At 38.2% G+C, this 27,945-nt stretch overlaps 1 protein-coding gene across 5 annotated transcripts in view; it reads right to left on the bottom strand.

Moving 5' to 3' along the window:
* LOC121644020 (protein diaphanous homolog 3-like) overlaps positions 1-27,945 on the bottom strand; it is a 176,922-nt gene that overhangs the window by 86,906 nt on the left and 62,071 nt on the right. For all 5 annotated transcript variants that reach the window (XM_041991717.1, XM_041991738.1, XM_041991724.1 and 2 more), the window contains 5 exons: positions 22,262-22,357; positions 16,473-16,567; positions 14,101-14,202; positions 10,854-11,093; positions 4,161-4,290 (listed from right to left, as the gene is read on the bottom strand). In XM_041991717.1, the coding sequence (XP_041847651.1) occupies positions 4,161-4,290; positions 10,854-11,093; positions 14,101-14,202; positions 16,473-16,567; positions 22,262-22,357 (663 nt within the window). The remainder of the gene's footprint in view (positions 1-4,160; positions 4,291-10,853; positions 11,094-14,100; positions 14,203-16,472; positions 16,568-22,261; positions 22,358-27,945) is intronic.

Below are 27,945 nucleotides of genomic sequence, written 5' to 3'. Positions count from 1 at the left end.
TTCACACGTTCATCAGCCAATCAGGGTTGGCGTAATGAGATTAATGCTTCTGAGGGCTGCAGAGAGGCTTGCATCCCATAGTGACACATCTCGCTCATATTACTCAGAGAACCGGGGTTATGCAAATAACCTAAAGTTTTACTTTGTCATACAACTCTATCAAAGATGACATCTTGTTGACATTTCAGAAAAGCATATCTGGTTTTTATTTTGGTTCATATATGATACAAGCCATGATATATTTCATGGCAAAGAAAATATTGGAGTAAAGAAAATGTAATTAAACATTAAAGGGCATTAGAACGCTGCATAAATAATGTTTTGCCAACTTCACTCATGTTGGTTATATAAGGCATACACCTTATACATATTTTTCTACCTGTACTTTAACCTACATCTAATTTGCATCAGCGTGAAGTACAAAACAAGATGTATTTAATTAATTCATCATTAATTTATACTATTCATTTATAGATTGACCTTTAAGGTTAAATAGTTTCCCAGTTATTTAATGCTTTTTTGCATGTTTTTGGAGATTCTTCTTTTTTAAAGTGGTGGTGTTAGCGTTAATTAACCAGAAATGAAGTTAATTTATTCATTATCTACTTTAAAAAAAAAAAAATTGGCCGATTAATCTGTAATCTGAAATTTTTTCTGGCAATTATCGGAATCGGTCTCAAAAAATCCATATCAGTTGGCCACTAATTGTAATACATTGCCGCCCTTCATACTTCCATGTGTCTTTTACACTGCCGCGGTTGTTAAGTCAATTCATCCACTGGTGGAAGTGCCGAATTCAGAGTTCACTTCAACATTCTGACAACAGGTTTCGAATCCAGTTGGTGACAATAATGCTCTACTATAAAGTTGTTTGCAGCCACCAAAAACACTGACAGTCTTTCTTAAAAAGCTCCTATCATCTCTACAGTTGTTTTCCTCCTCATCATCTTCTTTCAGTTCCTCTGGGCTCCTGGGGCCTTAGGCCCTTTACTCGGGCTGCCCTGGATGGCCGGTCCCTGGCAGGGCCGGCGGCTGCCGATCTTGGCTCACTGGGACCTGTGCCCCAAGACCGCGGGGGGCTCTTGCTGGGGCTCTCCTCTGCCGCCCTTTGGGTGGGGCTGGAGTCGTCTTCAGGGTGGGGTAGCTTGGGTTGGTGCTCCGGGGCTACTGCTGAGGGCCCGGGTCTCTGGGCTGCCCTGGTCTGCCTCTTACCTACGTAGAGGCGTGGTCATATTGCACGATCTCACTCAACTCTCCTCATCACTGATCACTCCTTATTCCTCATCCTCTGCATGCTGACACAGTCACTGAGTTGTCCAGTAGGTTTATATACTAAGAGATAATTCTTCTTTTTTTGTTTTTTTTTTTTTTCTTTTTTTCCCTGTGAGTTAGTATCTGGTTGTTGTTGTGCTACTTTTGTGATATGTCTTTTTGATTTGGTTATTATTAAAGAACTCTTTGTGACTAGCAGCTCTGTTTTTTTCTGTAAAAGTTGTCGGAAATTTTCTGGTGTGTTTATGTACAAGTTTAACAGTTTGTTGTCTGGTGATGGTGTGGATTGAAGGGTCGTTGCCTTTTGTCTGTGATTTTGTCTCCTTTCTTCTTTCCCTTTTGCTATTTTCCTTCTTTTTCTGTCCCCTGCAGTCAGGTCCAGCAAGATTACGTAGATTCCATGATGGCTATTATTTTTGCTATTATTTTGAAAATTACTGGAAGCTTTTACACTGCTTCCGTGTCTGATTTCCTGTCTGCCCCTATCTGAACTGCTGAGTTTAATGCGTTCTGGACACGTGTTCCTTCAAAAATACTCTGCGCTTATGTTTAGAGGAGAGCCCCTACAAAGAGCTTCTGAGACGCTTCTGAGACGCACCGCGGCGTGCCCAGTGTGAACCAAACCATTGACTAAAATGGCCGTGAATAGCTGCAGAGGCTGTGGCGCAGCGAACACACACCAGGAGAAAATTGGGGGAAAATAAAAACTAACAAAAAAGGAAAAGAGGGCAAAACTAAAACCAAGAACAAAAGTGAAAGTAAGGACACACTGAAAAATAAAATACACAGAAAAATGACAACACCACCAAAAGAAGAGCAAAAATTATTAAAACAAAAGGCACAAAGCAACCCATACTTCAGTTTTCTTCCAATGAGAAAGAAAACTGGCAACATGGAAAGACGGGCTGTGTTGCACACAGTCAATTGTACCCTTTACAAATGAAAGACAAATCATGACTGCTACCTCTACCCAACCTTTTTTGATGCCCAAGTAAGCTCTTTTCATGCATCTACAGGCCTCTCAAATAGCTGTCAGAATTAATGAAAAGGAAGCCACTCAAAAGCCTAGTTTAAGAAGAAATGGGATTTATTTGACTGAATACCAGATGTGGAGTAATAAGACACTTAATGTAAGAGTGTCACAACAGTACACAAACAGAGAAAGACTCTGATGGAGAAAGACTCCTCCATTTATATAGATGCAAATATACTCAGTCCAAGCTCAGTGAAGTAAGCCGGTGGACAAAACCAAAAAAAAAAGATTTTAAAGATTGTGCTCTCCATTGATCTCAACCTTGTACTTATGACTCTTGGCCAAGAGATTGTGGTTGTGTGGCTTAGTTGGAAGAAATGAAATGCTCAACAGGGACCTCGTTATCTCCAGGTTTTCAAAGAAAAGGAGAGAAAAGAAACCCTAGGAGAGTCCTTATGAAGAGAGTCCAAACAATGAAGTCACAGAATCCATCCTCCTATGTTTTCTTCTCCTCACACTTTCCTTCCCTCCCTCCTGCTGGGAGCAGATCAGTGGGTAAAAATCGTCTTTGGAGCAAGAGGAAACATGCTGTGACACAACAACCTCGCAAACAAACACAAACAAACTTTGCACAGACTGCTGCTCACTGCTTCAACCTGAGAGCTGCTTTTAGCAATATGAACAAAGAACAAGACCAAGTCTCCTTTGACCACCCGGCCTGCTATGCTTGTTCGTAACCTTTACTGTACTCTAGAGACACCCGCCAGACTGCAAGCACTTTGTGAGCATCGCTGTGAAGCCATGTTTGTGTCTTTTTGTTGTGTGTGTTACCTTTAAACTAACAGATTTAAACAGACTATAAATCTTCATCTCGTTGGCTGACGTGACCTGATGCATTTGCTTAGAAAATAAACCTATAACTTGTAAATGTGCAACATCAGAAGATTAATTTAAGTATCAAACAGCAGAGCGGATGAACTAAGCGTAGCATAGATCAAACACTAAAATGATAAAATACATTGTTTACAGAATGAACAAGCATCTAATCCCACAATAACCCCTCAGAGTTATGTATGAATTTTAACTAACGTCACACAGCCTACTCACAAGAGAGGACAAACTCTGGATCTGGTCATAACCTTTGGTCTGTCCACTAGTGTGTCCTCTGTTATTGACCTGGGTTGTGTCAGACCACTACTGTGTGTTTTTTAATATCACCAGTTTTATCTAACAGGAGGTCCTGGTGAGAACTGTGAGGAAACTGTATAAGTTCTGAGGTGGCTGCAAATTTAATGAACATTTTATATCAAACTCCTGCTCAGAGTTTACCTGCATCATGTGATTTTATTGTTTAATAAACAACAAAAAAAATCAACACTGCAGCTTCACTTAGAAAAAGAACAATAAGATCCAAACCCACTCTCCGTGGAGAAATGAGGAAATCAGAGACCCAGAAGAAATTGCAAGAGCACAGAGAAAACAGAGGAAAACAAAATTAACTTCATTTTGCAATTTACCAGGAACAACTCAAAATTTACAGTAAGACTGTTAAACAGGCAAGAACACTCCACTTTTCAAATCTCATTTCACACAATAAAAACACTCCCAAATTCTTTTTTAAAACAATCAACCTTTTAATAAAGAAAACACAGATGGCAAGTCCTCCATGCCACCATCAGATGTTGCATTTGAAGACTCCAGTGACCACTTCAGAAGTAAGATCAATGCTATTAGATCCAGCTTTTTATCTCAACAAAATATTGATTTTAACATACTGAATGCATTGCTTTTTCCTGAGGAAGCACTGGAGTGTTTTGTTTTTTGATGTTAAGGTGCCTGGGTGAGTATTTTCCCAGTCAAATACAACTACTTGACAATAAAAAAACAAGGCAGTGTTCAGGTTTGTGTATATTACCTCTGCTTGCTCGATCCACATGCTCAAGGTCGTCAACAAACTTGATCACATCGGGAAACTCCTCCTCACAAACTTCTGCTAAGAAGTGAAGTAATGTTGTCTTCTGGTCTGCAGACTTTGTGTCTTTCAGCTGTTGTAAAACACAGAAACACAAACAAATAAATTTATGAAGTTTCTTTTGTTTCTAGAAAGATCTTCAAATAAGATCCTGTTGATTATAAAACTGTTCTGACAGGGTGAGAGGAGAGTTCAGACCAAAAGACAGCTCGCTGAAACTGCCACAGGCTACCCTTTAATTAACTAAAGACGATGGGTCTTATTCACAAATATATTCTTAAATATGTTTATAAGGAACTGTTGGTGAATGTGGTGCAATGTTCAACAATTAATAAATTAATTAATAGGGAAAAATGTGGAGTTTGTCTTGCTGCATGGACACTGATGTAGTTTCATGATGAAATCAGAAATGCCAACAGCCTGTTTGAGTGACAGCAGATTACCAGGAGACTAAAGTCACGAGTAGGAGTGAATTGTCTGATGATCTTATATTGTTCATAATCATTAAAATCTTAAAGATTTTATTAAATAAAGAATACCAGTGGCTGGACCAAGACTCTTAAAGAATAGCTGACCTGAAATGTTTTCTTCAGACTGTGGTGTGAACGTATATAGTTGCTGTTTACACTATGGCTGCATAGCAAATTGTATGGACTCCGATGCCATGTTGGCATTTAACACAACCCTTAAATCGATGCAATGGCCTGTGCAGCAGTGTTGTTTTCATCAACGATGACGAATTTATTTTGTTGACGAACCCGTTTTTCATGACGATAACGATCTCTCTGATGACGAAAACATGACGAGAAGTTTGTGAGATTTCGTTGACGAGACGAAAATGTTCAAGGGCTGATTGTCTGCCATTAAAAATGCACGACATTTCTGCCTATTGTGAGTGCAATCTGTCAGTCAACAATGCTGCTGCACCTTGGCCACGCCCACCACCAGACATGCGGCGGACACAGACAAGTAGTTTATTCGTAAATTTGTTAACCTTTCCCGTTTTCCTCTTCTGACCATGGTCGGAAGACACGGGGGAGATCCTTCTTCTCCAGGGCCAAAGTAGCATTCGCTTTAGGGTTAACTCCCAACGCTCCTCTCTACACTTGTTAACAGGGTGAAACACAAGGAGAGGAAGGCAGCGGCTGCGCTGAGGTACGGCTTTATTACAAGACCTCGTTGATACTTTTACACCACTTCCCCGCTCTCTTCACTACTGCGCAGTTCCCTTCGTGTGCACGTTCACTCACGCTCACACACACACAGAGCTGGCTGAACCACACACACAGCAGTTAGACACATCCCATAACACGTAGATCATGACGGCAGCGTCGACAAAGGGGTTTGGTGGAAGCGACGAAACAATATTTTAAGTATAATCCATCATAATTTCACTGGCAGACCAGGTTGAGACAAGTTCAGCATGTGTTCCTCATCCATTGCTCATATTTTGGTTGTGTGTATGTTCAGGGTCGAGTATTGCACTTCAGAATATTCTGAGAAATAAAGCCACATTTACTAAAGTAAGGATGTTGTTGCTCTTTGCTTTTTAGGAGTAATTGATTCCAGTATTTGCTGTTGGCTGGGAAACCTTCTAAGTCTAAAACCATTCCTTTTAATTTTGTAATTATTGATGAAAATAACCAAACAACAAGCTCACAATGCGTTGCTATATGTATGTATATAGATCTGCCATTTTCTTGTGTGACATTTTTGTATGATGAAGTAGGGCATCAATTCATGAAAAAAGCTGCAATATAGAAATAAAAGCTTTCTGCCCAACAGCAGTTAAGTATAGCACGGCAGAATTGCATCCCTGTTGATGGGAAAGTGTCGGCTAAAGCTATCAGTCTAGTAAAGGATCTGGTTATTATGAAGAAGCTGGACAGGTTAACTTATTTTATTTTATGAATTGCAATTCTTCTTATAACCTGTCAACCTTGATTCCACTTTTTAATACGTATAATTGACCTGAATTAATTTGTTAAAAACTAATACTTTTTTTATTTGACTAAAACTAGACTACAACCTTTTTGAGTGTTCGTCGACTAAAACTAGACTAAAACTATCAAACTTAGACATGACTAAAACATGACTAAAACTAATAAGCATTTTCACCATGACGACTAAAACTAAGACTAAAAAAGAGATGCCTGCAAAAAACAACACTGCTGTGCAGATGTCAGTAAGTTGTGTGAATTAGCCCTGCCGTATTTCAGCTCCTGTTTTCATCATTTACTTGCATTATTTTGAACACATTTAAATGTTTAGTAGAGTCAGTTCTGCTTTAATTATTGCTACCTGTAGCAAAAAAGAAAAAAAAGCGTCTGGAATCATGTTAATGTCCTTTATCTTAGTTAAGAAGGTGTCACTCATTTGCTTATTATTTGATGTCTGTGCTCTCTAATAGCACATTAGTATCACCTCAGTCTTCATTCGTACTTCAATCACTTACAATACAATGTTAAGCCAGAGCAGTCATGTCATTGTCATAAGGTGGAAAAGTGCCTTAAAAAATATAAAAACCCTTCCCAGAGGCCAAAGCATTGAGGGTAGACGGTGTGATGAGGTTTTAAAAGGCCACATCAGCCACATATCTGTTTCATGCAGTTTAATGTTCTGCAGCAGAGCTGCTGATTAGCTGCAAACTGATGCCAGCGCTACACTTCACCTAAAATAATATTTTTGTGTTCCCTGCTTCTAAAAGCTAAGATGCAGAAAGCAGAACATGATATGTTCACAGACAGATTCATGAAGAAACATGAGAAACAAAATCCATGCAGGTTGGTCTGCTGCCTCAAAGATTTAAGCTCTGCATGACTGATACATGCATACTGATATTAAAGGAATATGCAGAATTTAATTGTAAATATGATGTTCACCTATGTTTGGCTGTTTGGGTTTGTTTGCCACCACTTAGTCCACATTTCTCTGGAAGCCAAATAGAAATGAAACCCTTTTACTCCAAAAGTTATGTGATCCTTTGGTATTTTGATGATGGTGGTGGAGAATGGAGAGCACTGTCTGATATTGTGGTTGGAAATCTTATCTGGGTTGAGAACCAGTGAATGCAATATGCTATATGGCTCGTATCATTTTAAGTCATCAAACCTTTTAGTGACCCCTAATGCCTCATGAATCATGGAATTGTCATCTTGGAAAAGCCCAGTCTACGGAGGAAAAAATGTTTCATCATAGGAGAAATCACTCAGATGAATTTTGTATTGATCTGCAGTGACCCTTCCCTTAAAGGGACAAGTGGATCCAACCCAGGCTGCCACAAAAACCATCAAGCAACATAAAAGGTAGAAGAGTTCAAATATCTGGGTGTTGTTTTAGACTCAAATTTAAAGTTTGAGGCTCTTATTAAGAAAGTGTCTGATAAGATCACGTTTGCCTATAAAGGCTGCTCAGCTGCACATCCATGCATTGACTCTTTCTTACTTTGGCATTGTTTAACAGTTTGGAGTCAAGCAAGTCAGTCAGTGGTGGCACCTCTTACGTCATTATATAAACAAGCTTTAAAGTTTTAGACAAAGAAAAAAAATGGCATCCCTGTAATGTATTGAAGAAATATGTTTAGATTTTTAAAACTGATTTTTAAATATATAAATGGCTTTGTTCCATAATAGTCAAATGATAATAAAAATGTGACCACATCAAGTCAAATGAAGTACAGGATTCCACTGTCGCCTGTGCATGTACAGGATGGAGGGTGGAAATGAAGTCAAGATTCAATGCAATCTTTTTTATTTTTTTTTATTTATTTTTCCATGAACACAGTTATTATAAAGTGGACAAAAATTGAGCTTTCGTTTTTTTTTTGTGTACAGTTCTACAATCTTTAATATAATGGTTTGTATTTCCCCTAATTTGTTAGAGTTTTGTTTTTCTGTTTAACATTTGGAATCACCCTGGTCTGCTATTCAAGGTTTTCCTTAATGTGTCACCCCTATTTATTTATATTTTTTTTTTCAAAGAGAAACACAGGGTGTGTGATTCCCAAAGCAGATATGTACTCTGTGGCATACAAAAAAATAAGTCAGTTTAACTTTAAATGTATCGTTGTAGTTTTGTAGACAACACCAGATGGTCATATCTGCTGGATATTATGAGACAAATGAGCGTGTGTCTAAGCACGAGCCTCATAAGTGCTAAGTGTTGACAGTGCAACAGATGATTTTACTTCTCATACTTGTGCAGCGGATGCAATTTCACAATGTGATGACCCCTTGTACTCGCTGCCTCCCTTCTGTCCACGCACAACAATTTTTCAATTTCTCTGATAAATTTTCATCATTGCTCTTTTACAGTCTAATTCCAAGATGTCTCTCAGCGTCCCTGTTGATCATCCCTCCTGTGGAGTGTGTTGCTGTGTATCTCTCTAGGTGATCTATTGGTAGACAGCAGTGTACTCAGACCCGCTGGGTTTAATCATGTTTGCATTATCTCCTCTAATCAAACATTCTCATCTCTCTTTTCATTTCAGTTTCCCCCTTTTTTTTCCAACAAAAGATTCAAGCATTCCCTAACAAAGACCCCTTTCTGAATTTAGATGGATGGTAATCATAGCTGACAATGTAAACATTTTCCTCTTTGCAGTTGGGCTGGGTGCAATTTTCTTGTGCTGTGGAGTGTGCTGTGGAATTAAGTTGTCAAACTCTAGATCAGGCATGAAAGGTGATGTCTTCCTCTATACACATCCTGCCTGTGACATCGCCTCGCCATCGTCATACGGCATATGTCTATTAAGAGGGAGAATGAAAGAAACAGTAGTGTTTCACAAAAGACATAATCCGTAATAGACCTCTATTGATTGATTACATTACTGTCACAGTAATGTATCTAATCCATCATAGGCATATGAATTTATATTGGGCACATGCAGCAGTGTTTGTATGAGCATAAGTATCCAAATCTAACAGGGTAAAAAGGATGGCAGTGACAAATGGCTGCAGTGGTAGTTACTGTGGAAACTGCACTGCGTGTGTCAACAGCTGTAATGTAACCACTGGTGGAGTTTCCTATCCAGAGATTACACCCTGTTTCTTACCATCACTATCACACAGGGAAACCTAGTGTTCATGACACATAAAATCCACAGGTATGAGTCTCTGCAGTGTCAAATCATGAAGCATGAGTAGTTCTGCAGTGTGTGCAATCATAGTCTCAGCATTTCAGTGATGAGGAGAATGGAAAGTTTGTATGTTTGTGTTTGCAAAAGAAACCTTAACTATCAGCACGTTAGCTTTAATATGTTGACATTTCCCAGTTCTACCAAAATGCATTGTTAGTGACGCACAAAACTAGGGCCCGACCGATTTATAGCCTACTTAATTTTTACAGCAAAAGGAAGGATTCTAGTGTTGGATCAACCTAAGTTGCCCTGTCTGAACTTTTTTTTTTCCCCAACAGGTGGAGTCTAATTAATCTACCATGTCCATTTCTGAAAGAACAGACAGGGTCTTCCACAAAGCAATGCTGTCGGCTTATTCAGTTGTAGCTGCAGCAGAGGCTGTCCAGCAGCTGGAAAGACGGACATCTAACACCACATCCAGCTCCACTTTTGTCCTAGTTATTTTTGTGTGTCCCAGTGTTCCTTCCTCACTTAAGTTCCTCCTCTTAAGGTGATTGACTATTTGATCTGGCATTCTTTTTGTTTTACATTTTCCTTAATTATTTTATTAAAACGCAGAGTGCAATACTGGCTAAACAACCAGCTAGCTGAGCATATTGGTCAGGTGCTCATTTTGTTTTGTGTGTGTGTGTGTGTGTGTGTGTGTGTGTGTGTGTGTGGGGGGGGGGGGGGGGGGGGGGGGTTTTTTAGTCCGAGTACGTCAGCCTGTTGAAATTTTGGTTCAGGAACCAGCAAGTGTGAAAGGGCTAGAAGAGGAAAGTGGAATGGATGAAAGCTTGTGGATGGGCACAATGTCCTAAGGACGTGCTTTTAAGTTCTCAACACTTTTAACCCGACACCTTCTGTCGACCAGAAGTTGCGGATCTGTTGGTTATAAAAGATTGGACAGAAAATACTGAGGCAATATACTGCTATATGGGATCAAGACATTACACAGAATCCATTTATAAAAAAAAACAAAAACAAAACAAAAAAAAAAATAACAGGGTGAACCATTTTTAAGATCACCTTTTTTTAAATTATTATAGTTATTTTATACGTATCAAAAGTTTATTAAACAAGGTCTGAGTCAGAGATCCCTTGAACAGGAACCAGCTCATACAGAAAGCAGTTCTTGTGGGACTGATGGTGATAAAATCTAGCAGTTGAAAATGATCAAGTCATTTAGGAGGCTCAGACTAATATTATAGGAACTAAAAATAAAGCTTATAAAAATATAACAGAGGGCATTTGGGTGAAATAGGACTGAATATAAAATTAGACTGTAGCCATGAGTTAGGCAGGCCAAATTCATTTAAAGTTCAATTCAGGTCAGTGAAAATGAAGTTACTACTGCTACAATAGCCCACCTGCAAACAGCTGTATGAACTTTGTGAGAAAAAGTTTATCTCATAAGCTTTATTGAACACCACTGATGCAGAGCCATCCCCACCACAGGGATAAATGACAAGACAGTGTATGTAAACAGCCGATGAGAGGGTCGGCGTTTCAACCCTTACCTTACAAAGAGAACTGAGGTCGAAGCCGTAGGACTGGGCGTTTCGAGAGCCTGCATTCATGTAATTCCCCAGCAGCAGCACAAGCTCCAGTAAGCGGCCGAAAGAGCGGCTCTTCCTGACCTCTTCACATGCTGTATTTACTGCCAGGATATCTGGGCGTAGATTGTTTATCTGCTCCTCAAACTGGAGTCGAAACAGGATGTGGCTGAGGCGAGGTCGCAGCCGCTTCAGGCTGCTCATCTGCAGGCAGAGAAAAGCGATGCAGGCATTACGTGTTAGGGAAAAGGGGAATTATAGAAAAAAGAATAAAGTAGGGCAAAAGAAAAGCAGGGGAAATTATGTTTAAGAGAGAAAACCACTTCAGAGAGCACAGTTAAACTTAAAATATCTATAATTACACTTCTGGTGCTTTCACATGAAGTCGATCTAATTTAGAAGACATTTATGCAACTAGCATGCTGGAAAGTGTTGCTAGGCAGTAGTAATAGATGCTGGCATTGATTTGATTTGGGATGCAGGTCTGGTAAGTTAATTGTGGAGTTAGTGTCCATATAGGGCAGACAGTGGAGGGGGTGGAATATAGAATAGGCTGCCTTGGATTACCACTCTCACACAATTAGAGAAAATTGGAAAATATTGCATTGGGCCCAAGACCTGGCCACAGCCATGATTGTGTATGTGTGTGGGGCAACAGGGAGGGGGGCAGGTTCCAATTGTCTGTTTCACACAACAGCTGGCTGTGTGGTTTGATGTCCTCCATCAAGGGTTTAATTACAGCTACTGTAATCTTATCAAATGGCTATTTCAGTGAGTGACTGAGCAAGACGTGTGTGTGTGTGTGTGTGTGTCAGGGTATTTGTTTGACAAAAAGACAAGAGCAAGAAAACAAAGAGGAAAATTATATGAGAAAATTAAGAAATAACAAGGTGCAAAGGACTAAAACATAATGCTGAAGTGAAGCTTGAGGATAGGATAAATGATGTAATCAAGATAATATTGTGAGGAGATAATAAGCAGAAAAAGATGAAAGACAGCAAACATTGCAGTGAAATGTGGGCAGCTGTGGTTTGTTTTTAAGCTACAGAGAGTGATGGGTGTTGGATTGGAAACATGGAAGGGTTGAGTTGTAATAGACCAAAATGAAAGAGAGGTTTTGGAAAATGCAGCTTGTCTTTTAATTAAATTAGGAGGCAGGAGAGAATGAGAGAGAGCAGTTCAGCTGATGTCATGTATGACTGTGCCAACAAGAACTTGAGCATATATGAGCACAGAACTTAAAAAAATGAAGGAAACATAGCTTAAAAACTTCCGAACCAAGGCATATAATCAAATAATCAAGATATTGTTTCATAACACACGTGCACAATGTTCCCACATTCTGATTCATTTGTGCATTTTTTAGTTCTGCCAACACCCCAGACGAGCCTGGTTCTTCTTAATAACACATGAACCCCCCCCTGAAAACCAGAGTTGTGAAATGTTGCACTGGTTATGCATTGCATTTTTATATTTTAAGGATTGTACAAAAAACCAGCAATGCAGAGTACAACTGGGAATTAACAGCCTCTTTCTGCTCACAGAAAGATGGTGCTGAAAGATGCACAGTGGCAGCTATCTCTCATTAACTTTCTTTATCATTTAGATTTATAGGAGGAAAAGTGTATTTCCATATTCTTCCTTGATGCCTAGTGTGTAAATCTTAACTTTTGGAAACAGAGAGAGGACGCTGGGTCAAGAGAGAGAAAAAAAAAAAAAAAAAGCCAAAAATACAACAACAGCAAAAAAAAAAAACAATCTGTAATACCTGGAGCACGCAGGACAAGGCCTTAACACAAGCTGTAAAATGTAAACAACTGCCACCACAAAGCACTATTTATGCAAGCCAACCTTTAATAATTAGATAATACGCAACAATTGCTCAAAACCAGCAGGGATGGCGTGTAGGAACAGCTGTTATGTGCTGCCCTTTTTGCGTCCAGGCTGAAACTATGGTTCATTTATTTGTCCAGTGCCCTGCAGGTTGCAGGATATGTTCAGTGTTGCCACCTGACCCCACACACCAGCATCTGTCTGGGCTCCCGGACCTAATAACTTAAAAATTCTAAGCTCTGATTATATGAATAATAAGAATGTAAATACAGGTAAGAATATCTTTTATTGTGCATCTTTCGTTTGGGAAAGCAGCTGGAAGAGAGGGCTGAGAGGTCCTTTATTCTCGGTAGAAACAAGTTAATGCATTTATTTTTATACACAAAATCTATAAAAGTTATGGCACAAATCACTAATATTTCAGAGAAGTCGGAAAGTTTGATTGACTTTTGACTTATTTTCACAAAAACAGCTGTTTTTTTTGTTTGTTTGTTTTTTTATAAAGGAACCTTCTAGAAATATGTCACTTCTGTTTTAAAGGCAGGTTACAAGCTGTAAAGCTTTCTTGGAACAAGCATTACAACTACTCACAACAACACACAAGATGGAGGTCAAAATCGAGTGTGAGGGTGGCAGTTAAAGAAAACAGTAGATGAGATCCACGTGTCTGCACAATACTACAATTTAAAAAAAAAACATGCCCCAGAACCTGAGCTTTTCTGATCCATGAAAGCACACAGGCCTCTTTGGGCCCACTCAAACAAACTATATAAGCAGGTTCTTATTTGTTCTATGTCTCCCTAATGAACCATACACAAAAGCTCAATGCCTCCTCCTCCTCTCCTCACAAACAACCAGGTCTTTTTCATGCACACGTACAAAACACCGGGTAAAGGAAGCAGATTATCGGATGGTTTGTCAGTAAGTCTTGGTGGCTTTAAACAGAATACATAAAACCTGCTACGCCCCCCCCATCCAAAATTCTGGATAAGCCTCTTTTCTGATGTCTTTCAGACAAAAATGTAGACATATTCAGGTGGAATTGCCGCTCTTTAATATGCATAAATTAGTCCACAGGTGTGCTGTCTTTCTTCTTATGCCAAAAAAAAGGTAGCATTTTAAAAAGCTCTTGGTTGTGATAATCTTATGAAAGTGCTCAGTATGTGTGTGTGTGTGTGTGTCTGTGTGCTTTCATAGAGACACAAAGAAAGAAATTGCAACACAAGATGAGTTTACATGACCAAAACATTTAAGTGTAAAAATTAACGTTTTCTAACCCTTTGTACATTTTACAGCTTTGAGCAGTAGGATGGTGTGGAGTTGAAAGTTTTTTGGGTTTTTTTTGTCAATGGATGCATCTGTGTGAGAGATTACTCACCACAACCCCAAACTGCTCAGGCTCCGACAAATTAGAGTACTCATTTTCGTACTTGGCCAGTGCATTCAGCTGCTCCTGCTCTGGTAGGTGCTTTACAAGGTTCTGCAAACAGGATGAAAAAGAGGGAGAAATGAAAGGCAGAAGCAATCATGACACCAATGAGCCCAAAAAGCAAGCATCTCACTTTGGGGGAGACTGGCTACATCAGGGTTTCAACAAAAACACGGCTGCCAGAAGAACAATATTATATTATTATATTACATTCTATTATATTTTATTTATTTTTCTTTTATGTTTGTTGTGAATATACCTCAACAAACACTGCTTTTGTGGGGCAAATATTTAAATTCTTGGGCCGTTTTTCCTGGTGCCTGAACAAATATTGCCACATCCATTACTTTAGCTGTATTGATGCACTATAATTGCATTTACTTAAAGACTATTAATTGCTTGTGTGTTGCAATTAACAAGTGATAAAATGAATTATTCAGTATGTGCTTTGGTAGCTCAGGTTTGTTTTCATTAGTCTCAACTCAGCTTACGTTCTATGACAGTCAAATAATCTAAAAGTCTCACAAGCATTCATTAACTTCCACAACACTCAGTGCACAAATTCTGAGTCAAAAACTCAATTAGAGTTATTTTTACAAACTGGCATTTAATCACTTTCACACAGACTTGTTATTCTTACTTCTCTTTTAACATTTGCAGTGTTGAGTATGTTTTTGAGTTATCTTCTAATGATGAACCCTGTTTCTACAGCCAATTAGATCCAATGAAAGAATATAAAGGCATGCAGTGAAATTACTAATCTGCAAGGCTTTAGTATCACCATCTTAAACTAGGATGCAACATAAAAAGAAAAAATAATGATAAATCAATATTTATTTTGATACCAGCACCAGTGTGTTATTGTACAAAGAACTGCATTACAAAAATAAACATTTATGGTATATATGCTACTTTCTGTACCTGTCATCTTCCTATATTAATATCATATGTACATTATTGATAGGTTAATTTTCTAGGTATAAAATGTTTCTGGGTTACATTTATTTATGACTAAGGATGCACTAATGTCACTTTTTGTATCACAGAAAATGTTTTCTTGTTTTAAGTTGGTCAAAAGGGTGAAGTTTTGTTTTGTTATCTGGACTCAAACATCTTCGACAAACACGTTTCTTCTCTTCTTGTACGATTTTTCAGCGCTCTATGGACTAATCTGGTGGTTGTTGTGTGTGTTGCGGCATCTGGTGGTGCAGTCATTACTGAGGTGGCAAGTCCTAATTACGTATCAGCTGACATGGACAGCATCATGGTTATCTGGACCTTACAGCGTAAGAAAGTGGTCTACATTTATGGATAAAGGTATTTTATCTGGAGATCTTAAAGTTATTCTGTTAATACCAGTTAGACATTTATAGAGAACCAGGAGGGTCTTTGAAATAGAAATGCAACATTTTGATGAAAATTAATTGTGAAACAAAAATAAAGATTGCTAAATATAATTTAAAACTCAACAATTAATGCATACAAAAACAACTCAGATTGCCAAGTGTTTTCTAATTACACATTTTAAAGAGGAATTACATATTAAACTATTAATTCATTATTAAATACTGTGATTTGTAAATGTATTTTCAAATGCTATTTCTAAAAGGAGAAATAATTAATTCATAGATTTGGTTAAAAGTATATTTCCATTTCAAACATTTAAAAACGTACACATACACTGTAAATTCACCTCTTCCTGCAAATTTCAGCAAAACCAGTAAAAGCAACATAGTGTAGTAGCAGCAGCCAGATATTTTGCCACTTAAAAGGGATTATTGTATTCCTTTTGGAAGAAAGAAGCAAAGACAGAAGATGGAAGGACACATGAAAGTTGAAAGATAAACTAATAAAATGAAAAGTGTGTTGCATAGTTGGCATAAACACACCAAAAGTGTGGCTACAAACGCTAAAGCAGATTAAAAGAGGGGCAGCAAAAAAAAAGTCTGCTAAGCATCATCTGAGTAATTATTTATTTATTAATTAACAGACTGGTTGTGCTCACCAACTGCTTCCACACCTGCTGTACAGGAACTCTACAGATGCCCAGTGCTTCAGCCTCAGGCTCCTTGTCTTCTTAAGTTATACAATTAATCATGAAAATGGGCAAAGGCTGGGCCACAAACCCAACCAACTGTGGGAAGGGCAGCACTAGAAATTCACCTCTAGACTCAATTGAAAAGTTGCACATTGACACCAATTAAGTTTCCAGTATTCTTTCCATCTCACAGTTAAGTATGATCTGATTTAAGTAGCCAAAGGAAGTTATCCACTAACGTTCTGACAGAAACTAAACTGCTAAAAAAATGTATTTGTCCTACCTGGATCATGGGTTCAGTGAGCTGTTCCTCATCCACCTCCACTATCATGCGACGTATTTCCTGATAAGGCATACGGAAGGAACCCAGGAAGATGGCTGGAGAAAATAAAATGATTAAACACTTTTACAAAATTATTAAAAATGAATAAGACAAAAAATAAATAAAACATGCATTAAGAAAATGAAGCAGGAACCAAAGATCAAATTAAAGACACATCGCTGCTTGAGTCAGACATTAAACTGCTGTGGATTATTTGATTTTAAAAGTCACACTGGCTTAGCAAGCATGAAATCCTCAAGCAAATGATACGGCAAGAGCTGAATGGTAAATGCCATGTCAGGATATGTCATTAGTCTAGCAGCTGGGATCTTTAAAAAAAAAATAGAAAACATCCACATGATTCACAACTTGAACCACAGTGTTCCAGCCGATGTTTCTGGTGTAAAGAAATCCCCTGCACATGATAGACAGTAGAAGAAGAAATACCTGCCCAACAGAATTTCTGAAAGTTGAATTGTGCTTTTCTTCCATCACTGTCAGATGACACCATATGTCACTAATTAAAATTACTTGATAACCTGGGAAGGAAAATTAAATGACTTCTAATTTAATGTCACTCACTCGAGACTTTAAAAGATTTTACAGATGTATGTACGCATGGTGCTAAAACAGTCTTGGATCAGTGGATTTACCAGGAGATGGTGTGTACAACACTAAAATGGATCAGTATTAAACAGCGACAACCCTGGCTAAATCTGTCCTAAAACTGAGTTGACAGCATCCAAAGAAAGCAATAGAAAAACAACTGCATTAAAATTGAGCTTGACTGATTGACTACTTCTCCTATTTCTGTTCAAACTCATGCAGATATGCTTAGAAATGTGTCAACTACTGAAAAATGTATTTATTTCTACATCTATTTCAGTTTATTCAGCAAAAGATTTTCACAGTTAAACAGTTAAAAAAAAAGAGCAGTGCTTTTTCTTCTGCCAAATACACTCACCGCCCATATTATTAGCTTCACCTGCTCAATTTTTTGTTTACACGAATAGCTAATTGTTAACAATGTTACCAGCCAATCACATGACAGCTACTCAGTGTATTTTAGACATGAAACATGGTCATGGCAACTTGCTGAAATTCAAACTGAGCATCAGAAGGAGGAAGAAAGGGGATTTAAGTGACTTTGAATGCGGCATGGGCTGCAGATGGGCTGGTCTCAGTATTTCAGAAACTGCTGATCTACTGGGACTTTGAATTCACACAGGATCACTAATATTGGATGACAGAAAATTAAAAAAAAGGTTCCCTGGTCAAATGAGTCTTGATTTCAGCTCAAGCATTGAAATTTTAGGGTTTGGTGTAAGCAACATGAAAGCATGGCTCCATCTTGCCTTATATCAACAATTCAGGCTGGTGGTAGTGGTATAATGGTGTGGGTATGTTTTCTTGGCACACTGTGGGTTCCTTACGACCTACTGAGCATGGTTTAAACGCCACACTCTGCATATTGCTGCTGACCATATTCATCTCTTTATGACCACAGTGTACCATCTTCTGATGGCTACTTTCAGCAGATTATTACGCCATAACACAAAGCTCAAATCCTCTCAAACTGGTGGCTTGAATTAGGGATGTCACGATTATTTAATTGTACAATTAATCACTGTATTAAATGCTAAGATTAATTAATCGTAAAAATCCTTCAGTATTGTCACTTGATATAAAATATTATGTATGAACGATATCAGCAGATCAGCGCCACTTCCGGAGGAAATGAAAACAAAGTCCCATCACTTCCGTTCCCATGAGACCTGCAGAAGAGGCTGCCTGAGTGGGACACTACAGCAGAGGAAGAGTTTTTAACTCCAAACAAACGGATTAGGACATCTTTGTCAGGTTTTTTTTTTTTTTTTCAAGGGGGGGGGGGTTAAAGAAAAGCATGACATAAAAAAATGGCAGTGAAAGGAGGAAATACATCCAACACGTTTCACCACCTGTAGGAAAACAAGCAGCTTTTTACGGTACAGTAAAGGTAAATGCACAGTAGTTTGGATAAATTACGTCAATATTTATTTAATGTAACATTAAAATGAAATTTCCTTGTGTCATTTGCTATTTTGTAATTATGTATGACTCAGGTTGGTCTTACAGTGCAATGTGATGTGTTCACTGAATGTTATAGAGTTGAGAAAAAAAAATTAATAAAATAAAAACTAAAAACGTTTTTTTGTGACAGATAGTTTCGCTGGTCAGACATAATCGACCTGGCATGAGGTCTGTGGATTTCAGTCGTCTGCGTACAACAGTCACAGTCCGTGGAAGAAACCCCATTTAATTCCAGATATATAATATTTTCACTATTGTAGTTTTATTTATGTCCCAAACAAACAACGGCTTTTCTGCTTAAGCTGGAAGTCAAAGCTAGCTGGATGTTTTTTTCTGTTTCTAAATTTTCTACTCAAAAAAAAAATGTTCAAAACCATTTTTATAACGTGGTTGACAAAAAGAAGCCTCCCATGTCCAGGTAGAGGACCTGTAACCTTTTCCATCTGAGAGAAATCCAGAGTTAATATGTAGGATCTTTTCATTGTTTACACAGGAGAGAAGATTTGGCTGGAATGAGACTTCTTAGTTACTTTACTTTGTTGCTTTATAAGTTGGTTTAGCATTAAAAGATAGAAATAAAACTAAAAGACATAAGAGTGTTCAGGTGATTTTACACATTATAGTATTGGGAAATTGATTTACGCATAATATTCATGATGACTGTAAAATCATTATTATTTCTTTGACAATAATTGTACACTGAAAATGTACAAGCGTGACATCCCTATTTTGAACACGACAATGAGTTCACTGCACTCTAATAACCTCCACAGTCAATAGAACTCAATCCAATAGAGCACCAGTGGGATGTGGTGGAAAAAGAGATTTCCATCATGAATATGCAGCCGAATAAACTGCAGCAACACAAAGAATTTAGGTAGGTCTTAAGGTAAAAGGGTGTCCAACCCAGTCCTAGCAAAATGTAAATGACCAAGTGGCCAATAGGTGTATTTGCTAGATAATTAACATCCTGTCCCAAAGTGATGCTGACACCGACTCATGCATTCATCACATCTAAGACTGACTACAGTACTAAAATTTTAAATGGATCCCCAAACATTTCACTTAAAATATTCCAGTTAATCCAAAACACTGCTACCTGAGGGGTGTCAGGTACTACTACTGAGAAAGAGAGAGAGAGCGAGAGAGAGAGAGAGAGAGAGAGACTACTACTCTTATATCCTCCCTTTACTGGCTTCCCATTAAAATTAGTACTGAATTTAAAATTCTTAATGGCCTGGCAGCATCTTATTTGAAAGAATTCATTATTCCAACCCAACAGAGCTTTTTACTCCCAGAATACTGGCCTATTAGTGGTTCCAAGAATCTGGAAGTCTAGAACAGGAGGCAGAGCTTTTAGTTTTTAGGTTTCTCTCCTGTAGAACAAACTGCCAACTCGGGGGTATGAAATGCCAAAATCCTGATTTTAAGTCAAATCCTAAAACCTTCTCTTTGATGTAACTTCAGTCTAATTTACCATGGATTCTTTTACATGTTACTTAAAACTGGCTTTAAAAACCTTCTTAAACACAACAGACAAATATGCAATACTTGAGTATTTCTGTTTTTGAAGAAAATGCTCCAGTAGTACATACCAGACGTACATCAGAGACAAAAGTATGCAAACCTGCACATCAGCAGTTAATTTGAAAGTGATATGAGGTTTAGGGGTTTGGAATGACTATCAGACATGAATGCATGTCATCATCAATAAATCCATCAAATTCTGTCATAACAAATTGATTTTTGGAAAATCAGGCAACCAAACCTGAAAGGGTGCATGTGAGAAGACCTAGCAGATGATACATCAATGTGCAGGACCAGTAAAACTACCAGGAAACTGAGCTGTGACTGTTACAGTACATGGAGTCATACTTTTTCCACTAATACAATGTTAATTTTTAGCTATAAATATATGACCAAGCACATATATAGTTTTTCTCCTTTGTTTAACCAGCTTCTCTTCCTCTCTCTTCAGAACTGGTATAAAAACTACAATCTTTAGGATATACAGTATTTATGCAGTGCTATGTTTGATTAAAGTTCCTTATTTTAATGGTTGTACATCAAAACTCATTATGTGGGATACATTTGCACATAATCTAACCACTAAAGAATCAATCAGGCATCAAAACCTCAACCCCACATGCTCATTTCCCAGCCTCAATCAAAGCTTTTAGACTCTTTCCCTCCTCTGGTGGAACACAAACTCGCCTTTCTCCTGTCTTTCTGTTTTTTCTTTTTAATTCTCAGCTCCTCAGTCCTGCGCTATAATTCCAGCTGCATGATTTATCACTGTTATGGGGCTGATTAGTCCCATTTTCTTTTAACACACGAAACAAAGGTCACAGCTCCCCTTGATATAAGCCAATGAGGTGCTAAGATCTGAGAGTGCTTAAGAGATCAGCAGGATCCTCATTAATGCTGGGTGCTTTTAAAACGATCATTTTAAGGCTGAGCATAGATGTGTGAATGCATTTGTTGTGTGTGTGTGTGTGTGTGTGTGTGTGTGTGTGCGCGTGTGTGTGTGTGTGTGTGAGAGAGAGAGAGAGAGAGAGAAAGGAGTAAAAGGAGGAGACCAATGTGATGGTATGGTTTATTCTTGTTTTGTTTTGGGTTTTTTTTCTCTTCTTCTTTCCTTAATGGATCAGTAACACCATTAATTAGCACAGTGTGAACAGTTTAGTTGTATGTATCAATGGTCAGGTTCACATTAAGTGCCTTTTCAAAATAACTGCTATAGCATTAACCAAATGCATGAAGTACATGCAAACTTTTCGGCATCTCTGACACCATAAATAGTTCAGCGAGTTCAAGGTTTTAGAGTTAAGAAAACAAGGACCATAGAAATATTTGAGCACAGCAAGACACTTTAGCTCTGAGCTAACTTTGATCAAGGCCTCAGACATCATTAGAAAAGGCCAAGGGACAGAAATGTAAAGCTTTGAAAGTACTTTGCCTCCTCAAACCTGGTCATTACAACCGGCCATGCACTCCAAGCCCTCTGAAAAATAAAAGAACTAATGTGCATTGAGCAGGAGAAGATTATAATGAGAGCAAATAAGCATTAAAGGGCAATTAAGAGATGGCAGGTAACAGAAATGTTTGAAGAAAAGCAAATCAAAACCGTGTTTGTATCCTAAAGACTTTCAGGAAGATTTAGCAGATGCTGGGGTGGCACAGAAGATGGAAATCTGGACAGGACTCAAGGGAGCAGTGGGTGGTAGGTGACCAACAAATCCGGAAGAAAAAGCCCTCTGCGGGAAGAATTCCCAAAAATCCTAAATCATTGACAAAAGACCTTATAGCTGAATATGAAGAATTATAATATGTTCTATGTGTACTTCAACACGCTCTTATTTCAAAGCATGAATATGCAATTGTAGTTTCAGGTCATTTGCCTTTGTTGTTCTTCTGAAACTAGATGGAAAAACACTTATTTCTTAAATATTAATTTAATAATCTTTTACTTGATGCCTATACAGCAGCAGAAATTTACACCTAACTTTTGCACCTTATAATTCATCTTCTGCCAAATTTCCTACTATGACTGCAGAAAAAAAAGCACAAAAATAAAGACGCTAATAGCAGAAATGTCCTTACACAGCAAGAAAAAGTCACAAAGGTGTGTATAAATGTATATCTCAGTAGGAGTGGGATGAAAGGAAATGGATACTTACACAGATTCTGTGCAATCTTGGGCTCGAGAACTTTGAGCTCTTTAATTCTCTTCTTAATGGATTTCTTATCCTCCAGATCCTCCTCTTCTTTTTTGGCTAATAGAGAGAGAAATACTGAATTATTACACAAAAGTAAAAACTGCAGAAATGCATGCACTAACTGTACTGCTGACACATGCTTGACACGCACAAAGTCAGATAAAGGGGGACTGTTTGCTGGTCTTTGTCAGGGAACAAAACATTAAAAAAAGAACAACATGCAGAAAATTTTAGGAGACATTTTATGTGTGAACAGCGTTGGAATAAAGTACAGATGTCAAATTTTTAAGATCTTATCTTATAGTGTCTTTGTGGTTTCTCTCTGTCTCCACATATTTTTCCCACATTAGCAAAAATGCAATGTTTCTGACCAACAACAGAGAAAAAGGATTAAAGGAAAAGTCCTTAAGATGAGACTGTCAGTAGGATATTGGAGATCCACGGCTCTACAATAAACATAATGTTGCACAATGCTCAGCGTGTAGGTGAAGGTAAAGGAGCTAGTGGGATGTTGATGGAGCCACTGGTTAACAAGAGAGGCACTGTGACATCCTGATTAAAATCCTAACATAAACCAGTATAAAGACACACACACACACACACACACACTTAAACGTGCCCTCTTGAGCCATGTTCAAAAAGAGAAAGTCATGGTTGCTTTTAATTATTTAAGACGCAAGATTAAGAGAACAAAATGTGCATCCCAAGAGTACGTTGGGTAATTGTCTGGTGCTGTAATTATGTGTGTGTGTGTGTGTGTGTGTAGAGGAAAGAATAAAAGAAGGGAACAGTGTAAAAGAACACAGGGGTTAATCCGCAGGAAAGGTATGCCTGCTGTTCCACATGGGTCTCCTCCTTTCAAGGATCCTGTATCTAATTAAAAAGTGAAGAGGTATACTTGGAGCTCCCGCATGACAGAGACTAGTAGCATATCCAGAAACACACACACCTACTGCAGGACCCACCACGCACAGAAAAACACAAAACAGAGCCACACACTGAGCCATCCTTGTACTTACGTGGCTCCTCTGTTGGTACACTTTCCTCACAGTCTTTCAGTGTGAGAGAGAAAGGGAAGAGACACACAAGGAGAAAAATGGAAAATGTGTACCATGGTGAGAGGAGAGAGCCTGAAGCTGCAGCTTTAATGCTGCAGTGTAAAACACAGTCTCACAAAGGGAAATAAATGTTCCGTAAACGCTAATGTTAAATATGCAGATAAATACAGAGTAACTATTTTAAAATAGACTAATTACAACTTTAATAAAGTATTTCTCTAAAAGCTGACAAATACCAATATCTGTGTACAGTTTTAATTTCATAATGTATATTCTAAGCGTGGGTCAATACCTCTGTCTAGCAGGAGGGAAACTTCCCCATGCAGCCTTAGAGAAAATGAAAATGTTCACATAAAGTACCTTGTGATTGATGTACCATTTATGTTCATCTTTACTGATATTGCAAACCTAATCAAACTGAAATGTTTCCAAAGATGTCAGAAATGTGTTTTTAAAGCTAAAGTGTTTTAAAGCTTTAGAGCTTTACTTGTAGGGCTTCAAAAGGTTTTTTTTTCATTTCATTACATTAGTATTACTGAGTCAGAGTAGGGATTACACACTCTAGCTGTTACCAAAGTACAGAAAAAGAGCTGCATGTGATATTGCTACATAAAGTAAAATATTCATTGCCTAATACTTCCTTTAAAACTTTAAAATTGCCTTACCAAAGACATTAAGGACGGTGTGCACTTCATTTCCTAAAGTGATACTACACTGAATGTGCCCAGATAGCAGCTTCTTGTGTAAATACTGTATGTTCTACAAGTAATGGTGAGGAGAATTTTATTCCAGTTTGTTTTAATGAATATATTTATTGCAGAACATTGGTTGCTCAAGAGAACATGAAAGTAAAGTATGTTAAATTATAAGATGTAAATGAAAGCACTAAAAATGAAAGAGTTGAAGCATTTATTCATACAGGAATTTAATCTTGAATTTGGTGCGATAAGATATTAAAATGCAGTTTGGAAAACCAGCTTTAAAGCCTCCAGCTTTTTCTCCATTTAGATGTTGCATCGATCTACTTATCATAACATAAAGCCAAACAGAATCTCATCCAAAAGAACACAAACAGACTAAAACCAACACACATGGAGTTTCACAGTATCCACTACCCTGTTTCTGCACATATCAATTTACTTTGCTGGACCAAAGAAATCATGAGTCAACCTCACGTAACACTGCAAGACATACATCTCTACTGTGAGAGAGAAAGTGATAAGATAGAAATCACACTGCAAGCATACGCTTACACACACATGCACGCTCAACATCACCTCAGGTGTTATCAGTTAAATCAGCTAATTAGATTGCCCCCATCCAACATCGCCCCTCAATCTCTATAGCTTTAAAACTGCTCCTCTTCAGGGAAGGTCGCTTATTATACATCAGCCAATTAAAATGTGCTGCAGGGGGTCAAAGGTCACTGGTTAATCAATCAGAGGGAGTGGTGACGGTTGTACTTATCAGATAGCGCTATCGCCCAGGAAGTGTGAGAGAGAGGGATACACGCGTGAGCTCAGAGCAAAAAGCTGGAAAGAAACAAATAGTGCAGCAAAGGAACAGTGTGACTACTTTTCATTTTTCAGTCACAACGATGAGCAGATTTTTCCAACACACTGCTGGAATACAAAGCTTCATCTGGGAGAGAGTGCAAGAAAGAAAATGGATGTATTTCTAAGTCTGTGTTCAAACTGCTGGTCTTCATGTTCAATTCTGAAAGTATTTCTGAGATATAATTAGAAAGAAAGACACTAAACTTAACTTTTACCATGCGGAAAACACTACAGAGCAATCCAATCCCCTACAAGCAAAACAGCAGCTTTTTCCCCTGGGCGGTGGCCTCCATTAGAAATCTAAATTTCATTGTACTTCTGTAACCACAATAAAGTTGATTCTTCCTTTTTGCTTGGTTGTTCACATTATAATTCAACACGACCACCATCAGACTCCAGTGTGAACACCCTACGTCCCTGAAAGGACACACATGTGCAGAGGAAAATGTGATGTCACACACGGCACGCTGTGCTTACGGAGGAAAATGTGGACACTACATGTTAGCGCAAGTATATCCATTTTAAGGTGGTTGTGCTATCAGAGCCAAAAATTATAATATTGTACCATCCATTGGTCACATTCAACAGTGATGCATTCTCCCCCTTCCGTCACAGAATCATGACTTCTGTCTTGCTTCAGTGATGTAGGCCAAGGTTGATTTGAGAAAGATTGGATATGTAGTGGATTTAGTACCACAAATGAAATTGGCCAGGGTCAGATTTGAAAAAGACAAAAATTGTCATTAAAAAAAAAAAAAAAACTCACATGACTCACATTTGTGTTAAAAAGTCAGATTTGAGCTATTTTTGCCGGCAGTGTGATTGCAACCTGAATGAGCCTGCTGCCACATTTTCATTTACAAAAGAAGAAAATCTGTGTTTGACTATGTTGCCCATGGTTTTATTTGGGCAGAAATAACAGTCCTTACAGAAAACTAGAGACATTTTCTCAAGGAGAAACAAAACAACAGCAGTGTGTATCCAGGGGAGAGAGCTCCCGTTTGGAAATTATTTTAAAATCTGGGAATATCTGGGATGATGTGTCATTTGAAGGAAGATTCCTCCCAGTTATGAGAGTTCATTGTTAGATGGTTCAGACCTGAAAGTGTGAGGAAGGTGAAGCTCTTCATTTGAATCTTTTCCAGCTCAGGAAGTTTATTCCATTCTAAGTAATCTGCTTCAAGTCTCAGGCTCACTGAGTGAGTATAGAAATGTTTCCCTCATTAGTAGAGGTTTTTTATTGATTTTCTGTTCACCTTTTCTATTTCCTACTTTTTAAATGTAAGTCAAAAGCAAAAACAAAGCTTTGTCATATTGTTATCCTTAACCATAATACCATAAAGTAAGGACAAAAAAAGCAAAGAAAAATTATTTGATTTTTTTGTCAGATTTTTGTGGCAATAATAACAAAAAAACTGAATTGGAAAATAAGGACTGCTGTAATAGACACCTATTTTGACATATTTAAACCATGTAGTAGAGCTAGAGATAGGATAGGAGAAGGAATAAGTATGAAAGCCAAACTAAAGACAATGGACTTGTTTCCTCATTCTTTTTCTCCAGGGTAATACACTGCTGTGGAAGTACATTCTGCATTATTCCCACCATAACAACAGCAAAAACCAAATAAACATGTTTATTTGTGTTTCTGGCAAGAGAACATCAGTGGTTACACAAAAAAGGGGGAGAATTACTATTTTCTAAGGAAAAGCAAAGTAATATTTAGTGGCAGGGGTAAGATGGGGATACAGTGCCGGAGTTATAAGAATTATCTACCCTTCTCACTTGTTATAATTCTTCTGGCTGGTTTTGATCCCATTTCTGCAACAGTTTAAAGACACTTGACAGTGTGCAACGCTGCACGCACGCACGCGTTTCCCAAACAGCAGCCCTTCCCACATGGCAGTATCAGTGAATTCTGCCATCAAAGCACTAAAGGGAGAGGTGGATGAAATAAAAATGCTGTGAAAGAGCATGACTGATGCTGTACATGACAGGCAGGCCTCAGAGACAAGCAAGTTACACCTCAAATTTACCCTCTTCACACACACACACACATACACACACACCCCTCCTTCTCCTTGGCCCCTTTCACTCACACCACCACTTCATCTTATCAGGCTGGATTTCTAATCAGAGAAAACAGCTTACTGGAACTGGTGTACTTTTTTTCTTCTTCTTTTCAAACACACACATACACACAGAAAATCTCAATGGTATGGTCAAATTTCAGCATACCATATACCCAGTAGCTAACACTAAAGAAGTGATCAAGTAACGTAAAGAACTGTCAGAAGAATGGTTAGTCCGCCTTTCACCTGAGGGACTTCATTCCGAATCTATAAGCAGTGCTTTGTGTTTCAGCAGCAGACGAATCATGTTTCAGCTTGGAAATGAAACCTACTTGTGTGCAGCCTGTAGATCAGGGCTGGAGTAAATGTTTGATATTTAACCCCTGTTCCAGTGTCCTTTCGATTGCTTCAATCAGCACATTTTGAACAGAGTTAAATGCTGATTGTGAATGGAACAGACCATATACAGTCTCTGAATGGGATTTTTGCTGTAAGTGCAAAACAGACATCTACATAAGAAAATGTAAGAGTTAACATTTAAAACAGAACAAAGTAATCGCTGATATTTTTGGGGATAGAGATTGAATCTTTTGGTCTAACTTGTTTGAGTTCTGCTAGCAAAATCCCTCTGTATTAAGCCCTTTTTTTACAGTGGCCATTCAAGGCTGGATGGATGTCCATTTGTTAAACATTACTGTTGTGTGTGTAAGTAAAGAGACTGATAGGATGCTTTAAATTCACTGATACACATACGCAAGCAATGGAGGTAGTCACAGAGCCCACTCAGGTATAGCATGTTTTACAATGCTATTACCAGCAATGCTGTTGTCACTACCCTGATTCCATGATGCTACCTTGCTCTCTGTTAGCACACAATAATTTAAACACCTCTGTTCACCCTGTTTGAATTACCAGAAGTAACCGCCTAAGCCTACAGGGTGCAGGGAGTGTGAAAAGGC

The sequence above is a fragment of the Melanotaenia boesemani genome, chromosome 1 (genome assembly GCF_017639745.1).
Source record: "Melanotaenia boesemani isolate fMelBoe1 chromosome 1, fMelBoe1.pri, whole genome shotgun sequence".
NCBI lineage: Eukaryota > Metazoa > Chordata > Actinopteri > Atheriniformes > Melanotaeniidae > Melanotaenia > Melanotaenia boesemani.
The sequence above is the reverse complement of the archived record's forward strand: the minus strand, read 5'-3'. Positions and strand labels throughout refer to the sequence as shown.